The sequence below is a fragment of the Chaetodon auriga genome, chromosome 2 (assembly GCF_051107435.1).
Source record: "Chaetodon auriga isolate fChaAug3 chromosome 2, fChaAug3.hap1, whole genome shotgun sequence".
NCBI lineage: Eukaryota > Metazoa > Chordata > Actinopteri > Chaetodontiformes > Chaetodontidae > Chaetodon > Chaetodon auriga.
The window spans coordinates 18,010,667-18,020,193 of NC_135075.1; the positions used below are offsets into that span (position 1 = coordinate 18,010,667).

General features: G+C 42.0%; 2 protein-coding genes across 3 annotated transcripts; one reads left to right on the plus strand and one right to left on the minus strand.

Annotated features, from left to right (window-relative positions):
- Nucleotides 1-430: 430 nt before the first annotated feature.
- On the minus strand, nucleotides 431-3,697 carry LOC143331592 (uncharacterized). Its single transcript, XM_076748628.1, has 6 exons — nucleotides 3,412-3,697; nucleotides 2,942-3,114; nucleotides 2,687-2,843; nucleotides 1,772-1,947; nucleotides 1,398-1,626; nucleotides 431-1,303 (listed from the first exon to the last, which is right to left on the minus strand). Exons 2-6 carry the CDS (start codon nucleotides 3,095-3,097, stop codon nucleotides 1,101-1,103), a joined length of 921 nt encoding a protein of 306 aa, XP_076604743.1. The 5' UTR covers nucleotides 3,098-3,114; nucleotides 3,412-3,697; the 3' UTR covers nucleotides 431-1,100.
- A 183-nt stretch (nucleotides 3,698-3,880) lies between these two features.
- On the plus strand, nucleotides 3,881-9,298 carry rrp9 (ribosomal RNA processing 9, U3 small nucleolar RNA binding protein). Of its 2 annotated transcripts, none has more exons than XM_076759762.1 (15): nucleotides 3,881-4,073; nucleotides 4,264-4,358; nucleotides 4,482-4,594; nucleotides 4,693-4,760; nucleotides 5,091-5,132; nucleotides 5,232-5,358; nucleotides 5,479-5,603; nucleotides 5,776-5,868; nucleotides 5,974-6,074; nucleotides 6,170-6,304; nucleotides 7,144-7,206; nucleotides 7,334-7,491; nucleotides 7,758-7,837; nucleotides 8,009-8,082; nucleotides 9,147-9,298. In XM_076759762.1, exons 1-15 carry the CDS (start codon nucleotides 3,990-3,992, stop codon nucleotides 9,247-9,249), a joined length of 1,461 nt encoding a protein of 486 aa, XP_076615877.1. In that variant the 5' UTR covers nucleotides 3,881-3,989; the 3' UTR covers nucleotides 9,250-9,298. The 2 variants fall into 2 exon arrangements, with proteins under 2 accessions (XP_076615877.1, XP_076615886.1); XM_076759771.1 differs by having other exon boundaries at nucleotides 3,885-4,073; nucleotides 7,334-7,479.
- Nucleotides 9,299-9,527: the final 229 nt, after the last annotated feature.

A 9,527-nucleotide genomic window follows, 5' to 3' on the forward strand; every position in this document is an offset into this window, starting at 1 on the left:
GACTCTATCAAACAGCCACCCACTGACATTAACCATGTCCCACACACACGCTCTTTCATCAGTCAGTATGTGGCAGTGACTGTCACACACTGTCTGCTCTGCCTCTGTCCTCACACACACACTCTATTCTCCTCTGCAGAGCTTCTAACAGATTGAAGCACTGGGTGGATTTCTTCAGTCCATTCACCAAATTTCCACACTATTTGCTTCTTTAAATGGTAATCTTATTTCTTGATTTCGTCAAGTAGAAAGCTTCATTTCACAGCAGGCGAAGTCTTTTGGGAGTTGATCGTTGCCTGCAGAGGCGCAAGAAACAGGGCTCAGTGCTGACATCTGTTGGCTGAGGGGGAAAACTAAACTGCAATCACACTGTATGACCACTGCACCGATGAAACAAAAGGTTCAATTTAGTTAAGATAGCAGAAGGGTATCAGTTTCAAAAGTTTATTGTCCCCTTATCTGGATCAGCACAACAAAGAGGGGTGTGATGAAAACAGATGTCGTGGAAACAGGAAGATTAATTATCACTTACAGCATATTGTGCAACTGCATAAAAACTAGTCTAGAAACACAGTGTCACTTGGTGTAATGCACAGTTTGTCATGAACAACAGAGTACAAATGACAGCCCTATTATTTTCACATACATTTTCACAAGTCCTACTTTCAAACACACACACGCCTGCTGATTGGAACGTTAACCAGTGTACTGTAAATGTTTGACGAAGGCCGACTTCACAAACCTGCTGTTCAGACAGTCACGTACTACCTCACATTAAATAAGACCACAGTTTTTTTTTTGTTTGTTTGTTTTTTAACCACTGACGATTACACATGTGACATTTTACAGTATTGATTCAACATCTTGGTTGGGAAACCAGGTGAAAACTTGTAGACTTTCCAAACACACGATGGACAATGAACAGCTGTCAAAATAAAAAAAAAAAAGGTGAGAATTCTAAAAAGTGTTGAAAAAAAAAAAACTTCAAGCATTAAATTTCAATATGGAATAAAATAGATGTGGATTTAAAAAAAAAAAAAAGGCAACGTGTCAAACACTTCTATCAGACATGAAATACTGGTGAAGGCAGACTCCAAAGGCTATAACTGAGAATCGTTTCTCATTGCTCCGTTTTCAGGCAGGAGTGAAGCATCTTGGCAAAAGCTCTGATCAACCATCGCTTTGTTTTCAGCTTTACCCAAGCCTAGTCTCTTCTTTAATAGTTTGTCCTCATTGTTCAACTTTGTGCGGATTGCGGTTTTTATTTGGCTGCGATCGACGCTGAACTTGACCGCCACGTGATCTGGAGGAAGAAACACAGCGAAGATTTTAACCTCCATCATCTCAAATTCTGAAAAAAACACGTGTGCGTGCTTACAATCCTGCTACTTTCTCACCGATTATGCTTCTCAAGATGTCAGGTGGCAGTTGAGGCTTGTGGCATTCTTCTCCGGTGAAGGTGTTCCTGCGGCCCTGCAGAGAGTGTGTGGCCAACGTTTCTCTGTCGAAAAGTATCATCAGCAGTGCTGAAGTGTACTTCTTGTAGTCTGCGATCTCCGCAATGCGCTCGTAAAGATTTTTCGGCACTCGAAGAGTCTCAGAGAGATATGAGAAGTTGTGATCGTCCTGAGGGCAAAAAAGAAAAAAATACTCAAAACTGAATCAGAGCATCACTTTAGTTAATTATCTACTCCTGGTGAACCCGAGCTTAAAGCCTATCCAACCTTAAAACTGCGTCTCCTCCAATAAGAAAACAATCTGCTGCGCTCACCTCCTGGATATCATGAACCGCTCTCATCTCGGCCTCAGGCTCATTCAGGAAGGAGACGCTTTCATCCTGAGAGTTCTGTGCTGTAACTGCTGCCTCGCCTCCCTGGAGGACGTGATCCAGGGTGACACGCAGCTCGTGCGCTGTGTGCCGCATCTGCATCATGAGAGTGTTCATCTCTGAAAAAAGGGTCGAATCACGTTAGAAATGCTGAAACAGAGCAAGTTTGGTCATAATTTAGATTATTAGATCATCGTAGGTTCAGGGTCACAGCACGACTTTTAGCAGAACCCCTCCCATCAAAGAAGCTGATTAGCCAGCAACCAAACTGGGAAAAATATCTAGAAAATCACAAAATATTTCACCTTTTATTTTTCATTTAACTGCTCAATAACATTTTTTATTGTCCTTTATTGTTGTCTAAACATGTTTTCAAGGCCCTGTCTTTCTCTCCTATCTAGAGATATATAAAGGACAATAACTAGCGTCATATTGTAATAAACATTATGCAATCCGGCAGTAAATCTAAGGTAAATGTCCCCTGAAGAAAAACACAGTTTTAATGCACGTCAGCTGACCTGCTGTGCACTGACTGAAAGACTATCTAGTTACACTAGTGATAACTATTTAACTGAATGTGTGACAACTACACTGACTGTGAATGATTTTATTCAGTTCCGCATTCAATTGCTTTTTATTTCAAATTACTTATGTAATACCAAATCATTTTTTTCTTGCAAAATACTCAAAAATGTGCTTAATTTACAAATATATGACAGAGGAAATTACTGCAATACCACCTACAGCCTTGCCTCGGCTGTGATTTGAGTGAGTCACAGACAGTAATTAGACTGTGTGGTCCTGATGTGTATTTTTTAAGCATATTAATCAATATATTAGTCATTTTTCTCCACCCACCTTTCAGCTCTCTCAGCTCCCTCTCGGCCAAAATCCTACATCTGCGTTCATATTTGAGTTGTGCCTGCAGTTGCTCTATCTTCATGAGGAGGCTGATGGTGTCTGTTCTGATGCCAGGACTTGACACATTGTCTTCGTCAAAATCAATGGTTTCATGCTGGAAAAAAAAAAAAAGAAGAAATCACATGAACTGTTTACACAACACCTGATTTTTTTCTTCTTTTCTTTATTCTGAATTACATCAAAATCTCTCACCTCATTGTTGGGGAAAGGTGAGTAGTTGGACTCCTCGGCCAACCTGTACTTATCCTCCACTGGATCGCCGCCAAATTCCTGAGAATCAGTGCCGATTTTTATCATCTTGACTGGCGGGTGTGATGGAGTCGCTCCTGCGTCCCTCTTGGGTGGCATGGAGGGTAAAAATATATCTGTTGAGAGTTAAGATTAGATCAGGTGACAGTTAAAGTTTTCTGCACAAGATGGAGGGAAACTTTGAGTCCAACTTTTATCAGTCGCTCTACGTTTTTTTTTATTCATTTTGACTAATGCATTCGAGACAATAATGAAAAGTTAGTTCGCGTTGCATCCCCTCCCCCTGCCTCTCCAACCCCTCCTACTAGCCCGCAGATTGCCTACAGTTGGAGCCACTGGTGATACAAACTGACGTTCAATACATTATCAATAACATGTGATAATTCATGTTAGACGGGTCAGAGGAGGCTCACCTGGCTGTTCAGCTCGACTTCGATAAACTGTAACCACACTCACTGAGGACAGAGACAGCGCAGTAAATGGAAATACTGCGTAGTAGAGGAAGTAGTAGTACTACTGCAGTAGTACACTACATAGATCCTGATACAATTACGGCTTCTTTTTAACAGCCGCGCAAAACGTTTCCGGTTAAATATGTGTGAAATAATGGTCCTATATTTATCTTTTACTGCGTATAGTACACATGTGTTTAAGAGTATTGTGTTATGAAATTTCTATTTTTACAATTATGTGCGGAACAAAGCTGCAAAAACTTATTCCCCGAGGGAAGTATTTTTCCCCAGTACAATTTCCTGCTCGTATAAATTCTTAATTCAACCAATGGAAATCTAGATCTATAACAAAAAGGCGGGCGTCTAGTGGCAATTGTGAAATTCAGCCAATCACAGCGTGTCTTCAAATGTGACTTCAGCAGTCTAGTTTGGTTGTAGTGCATCCATGTGGGTTTAATGTTGACTTGCTGCACAGACAGTTGTGAAGTTGAGTCTATCTACAGTTATACAGTTTGAAACGCTTTTTGTCGCGTTTCACCATGTCTTCGTCTTTCTTTATAAAGAAAAAAGAAAACCCCAAATTAGTCAAGACGGGGAAAAGTAGAGAGCTGCCAAAACGGAAGGTAAGTGAGCTGAACTGTTAGCAAGTATGCTAAATCACGTTAACGCTAGCTAGCCAGCAGGTTGACTCATGCGACTTACCTGCTGTAACCCGCTGTTCTGACGCATTTTACTCTGTTTCAGGCATCAATGCACACTTCATTCATCTTCTTCTTCTGTCATTACAAACCCTCTGTTTTTGTCCTGTTGCAGGGTGATGGGGACTCCGGTGCAAAAAGTAAAGTACGAGCAAAGAAACCCAACTCCAAATACAACGAAGAGATTTCCAGCGACTCTGAGACAGAGAGGTACATTTCTGATGTGCTCACGTGTGGTGCTGCATTGATGACAGCTCTGTGCTCCCGAATTTAAATCACATAATCAACCCGAAAGTTGTTAATTTGTAACGATTTGTGTCTCTTCGTGTACAGTCATGTAGGGTCCAAGAAAAGACAGTCCAATGAAGAGAATGAGTACGAGGAAACGCCACAGGAGAAGAAGCTCAGATTAGCCAAACTTTACCTCGCGCAGCTAAAGGAGGAAGGTAAGCTTGTATTATCTCTAACCTTTGGCCATATAGGTCTTCACAATACATTCTATGGATGCACAGTATGGATTTATTGTGTGATCTGATCTGATCAGAGGAAAAGAAAGCAGAAGAAGACTCGTTTGAGACTGATCTGATTGCTGGCAGACTTCAAGAAGAAGTGGTGAGAGTGTCTTCTGTATTAAAGGGTATAATTGTCATTGGGGACATTAACACAACACACTCACTTTTCATAGTCCTGTTTCTGGCCACCACCACACTTTACTGTGTTGCTTCAGTTTGACCATTAAATCTTTCTGTACGCTGTCCCCATGCTGAACAGCTAATGTTTTCAGATGAGCAAACCTCTGAGCAGATAAAAATGTTGGTATATTTATCTGGGTTTTCGGACATCTTCCTGCCATACTTCTGATTTCAGGTGTTGACTTCAATGTCATATGATGGCCAGTGTTATTGATTTTGCTCTGTTTGTGACCCCCCCCCCCCCCCCCAGCTTGAACAAAAAGGAAAGCTTCAGCGACTTATCGCCAAAGATGTAAGTATGGGAATTTTCCATTGCATCTCCACTAATTTACTGGAAAAAAGCTGTTTCTGAACAGACTGAGTTTTCTTACATTATCGTTCTGTCTTTTAGCTCATGCCACCGGACGCTTCAGAGATCCGAGTGTTGAGAGGGCACAAACTTCCAATCACCTGTCTGGTCATCACCTCTGACGACAAGTATATCTTTTCTGCTGCCAAAGACTGCTCCATCATTAAATGTGAGTATGCATTGAAATCCTGAAAAAACCTTTGTATGTACGAAAATTCAGTGGGGAAAAAAAACTGAATGAAGGCTCTGATTCAGCAGTGTCAGTTCAGTACTTGTCTTATATCATCAGGGGACGTCGAGAGTGGGAAGAAACTGCACACAATACCAGGTGGAAGGAAAGGCACAGAGGATCGGCATGTTGGACATACAGCTCATATCCTGTGTGTGGCCGTATCATCAGATGGAAAATACTTGGTGAGTAGTTCTCTCTTACTGTAACCTGCTTTTGCCAGTTTGGGACGTCAACAGAAAAATTGTCTGTACTGCGTGTATATATACTTATTTTTACTCGTTTCACATTTAAGTCAGCATTGCCAAAGTGTGACATCATCCTTGAACAGAAGCCTCTTTCTCAACATCTTTTTAGGCCACTGGCGACATGAACAATCTGATCATGATCTGGGAGGCAGAAACATGCAAACATCTACATAAATTCACAGGACACAAAGGCCCCGTGTCGGTGCGTTCTCCCGCTTCCTCTCAGCTGCATGTTTTTTATCGTAACAGAATTCAGTGTAACTCTGAGGACCTCCTGTGAATCATGTCATGTCTTTTTCCATCTCAGGGTCTTTCATTCCGAAAGGGGACTCATGATCTGTACAGCGCCTCTCACGATCGCTCAGTGAAGGTGTGGAACGTGGACGAGAACGCATATGTGGAAACGCTGTGAGTAACTAATTAGAACATTATTTATCTCACCCCCAAACACTTGCACTTAGTATTTCAGTATTTGACTTTAACTGTGTTGTGATTCGCTGTAGTTTTGGGCATCAGGACGCCATCACGGGACTGGACAGCCTGAGCCGTGAGTGCTGTGTGACTGCAGGAGGACGAGACCGCTCAGTGAGGGTGTGGAAGATAGCCGAGGAATCTCAGCTGGTGTTCCATGGCCACGAGTGAGTCCTTCAGTCTCTCCCCTGATGTTTCTGTGCCTCTGCACTGTTGAGTTTAGATGTGTTGATCTACTGCCAACAAGTGGGTTACACTGATTACTTAATAAACACGCCACAAAATAGTCAAGTAAGGAAGGATGTCTTTTCAAAGATGAGAAGACCACAGGTTTTTACTTTTCAGTTAACTCTGAAAGGTTTCAGACAAAGTCCTTATGTTCACCGTAGAGGCTTTTGTCACTTATCTCCTGTATAATATTGATTTATACTTTTGGATTGATCAGTGCTGCATGCTAAACAGTCCTAAGAATTAACTTCTGAATATATAAACGTACGAGACAAAGAAATGTCCAAAAAGCTTTAAAATTCAGAGTAAAATTTATGAAAGGAAAATAACCTTCAAACACAGACGGAAACAGAATAAATCATGAAGGTTGAAAAAAAATGAGGTCTTGAATTCTTTCAGGTGACCTTTCCAGTCTTTTCCCTCACTATGCATGTAGGTGCACAGCTATCCAGCAAGCTAAACACACAGCAGTTAGCTGTTGAAGATTTTACCAGGAACAATTGTGAAAAAGTCAAGTGTGCAAAGTCAAGGATAATTATTTCACATCAGAAAAAGTAAATGAGACTTGGAAGAACAAGAAGAGAACTGGTCCCTCGTGCTAGGAAGAAACAAAGTCAAATCACCAGGGAAAAGACTGATAGGTCTGAACAAAGAGTACAAAAGTCTTTAAACATACAGAGTAAAATAATTAATATTACTGTAGTATTTATTTTCATCTGAATGTCATACAGGTCCTGTGAACATACAGAAAGACTAACATTTCTCTGTCTTCCCACAGGGGTTCCATTGACTGCATCCAGCTCATAAATGAGGAACACATGATAACAGGAGCCGATGATGGGTGAGACAGTCGCAGCTTTTACGCTCCCACCGTCTGGTTTGCAGTTTTGTTGCAGGATCTAATCGTGTTGGCACATTCAGTCATGTTTCCCCTCCGCGCCCTCTCTCAATTTTCCCGGTGACCTCAGCTCCGTGGCTCTTTGGAGTGTCAACAAGAAGAAGCCTCTCAGCACAGTGAAGCAGGCTCACGGTTGCCATGGTGACGCCGGGCTGGAGCAGCCTCATTGGGTGGCTTCGGTAGCGGCGCTCCAGAACTCGGATACCGTCGCCTCAGGTGCCTCTGGCTGTGAGAGTCCTTCTTACCAGCTTCTTGCTAACACACATACTCACACTTCATTATATGCAGGATGCATGAAAATGAAACCTTTTCTCAGCTGTCTGGTATGAATGCAAATGTAATCATATGATATATATATATCTCATATAATTGATAACCATGGCCCTGATTAACCGTCCTCCACACTCATAAGTAGAAAGTGATGCAGCTACGTTCAGCTAAGCTGTGATTTAGATGTCTGTCGTGATATTAATTGTGGTTCTTCTTCTGTTCAGGTTCACACAACTCTCAGGTGCAGGTGTGGAAGTGTGGCCACAACTACCGCGGACTGGAGCCCCTATTCAGCATACCAGTGGTAAGCTCGTGCTTCTCCTCTCATTTACAGAATGGTAACATTTACATAAGGTGTTTTTTTTTTTTTGTTCTTGTTGTTTAAGCTAGTTATACCCATTATTTCCAGCTGCAACGACAGCTGTCTCGAAGTGTCTTTGAATTATTTTGCCTCTTCCTCTGCTTCCTCTGGCAGCCCGGCTTTGTCAACAGTCTGAAGTTTTCGAGCTCCGGTCAGTTCTTGGTGGCAGGAGTCGGACAGGAGCACAGGTAACTGAACTAATGATCCTGTTTCCATAGAAACTGTCTGGAGGGTACTGGTCAGCTATTGCATGTCAGCACAGGTTGATGTTCAGTGAGTGAAACTTCCACTAGATGGCAGTGTTAATCCAGCTCTCAGCCTCTGTCTCAGGTGACAGTAGGGTTCACTTTTTTCCCAGTGCAGCAGTTGTGTACAGTGGAAATTGGCAGTTTTCATTTCAACATGTAATGATGGATGTTTATTATGTGGTGTGCAGTGGATGGTTGAGAAACCTGCCACACACTGAAAATGAATTGAAATGGCAGAGGTTGTTGTTGCCTTTGACAGGAGTTCTGAAAAGAAGACTTGAGACGCGGATGCCTCAGACTTGAAATGGTCATGAAGTGGAAAACATTAAAAAGGACTCTGGAATCAGAATAATTTTCTTCAGTGATTTCTGTTTGAGCAAACATTGTTCCCTCTAAAGAGAGAGTACAGAACCACACCAGGAAGCTGCAGACGAGTTAGAATAGAGACGTTCTCTCGATGTTTACGCCACAGAGAACTCCTCTGTTTTGCCAGACAGGTAGATATGCTACACATGCGGCGCTCATCTTAATCTGACTATAACATCAGGGTTATTTCATGGTTTTAGTCACCTTAAGGACAGTTTGACATGGGATTTGGTGACCATGTTAGGTCACATAAAAGCCTCCTGATCACAATCAGAACTGACAGTCTGAACAGAACCAGAAGTTTTCTCCTCAAGTCTCATCAGACCAGACCTCCAAATTCAAGAGTTTGAAATTTTATGATCCCACACAAACGTTTTTAAATGTCAGGTGGGATTTAGTGATTTCTGATTCACTTTTATCACATAAGTGACAAAACAAAGAGGTTTGAGGCTCTGCTGGAAGAGCTTCACCACCAAGGTTCAGTTCGACCCAGACTGCTTCAGAGCTGTCGTTTGTTGGTCGGTCAGTGTCAAACATAATTGTAATAACATAATGACACATTTTGTTTTGAGGTCTATCTGGATGATGATTTCGGTGCCGGTTACCCTCTGCTTCTAAGCCGGTTTGTTTTTCTGCAGGTTGGGCCGATGGTGGAGAATAAAAGAGGCCAAGAACGGGATCTGTGTTATTCCTCTGAAAAGGAAACCTCCTAATCCAGAGGAAGCCAAGATGACTGAATAGCAGACGGTTAAGTGTCTTTTTGTTTTGTAAATTAAAGCTTTAAAAACTGCACATGTGTCACGTTTCTGTTTGTTTCTCCTGTGAGTTTTATTTCTGAAGAAGTTTTAACAGCTTTCATGAAGGAGTCAGCAGTGTGGGCAAAGTGGGCTGCGTCTGGATTGGGCCACAAGTGAGAAGAGGCTGTACTGTGGGAGTCGGTACATCCTGTCCGAGCTGACCAAGACTCTCTTACATCATATGATCCAAACTTTTGTTTTTAATTATTTTCACTCCTTTTT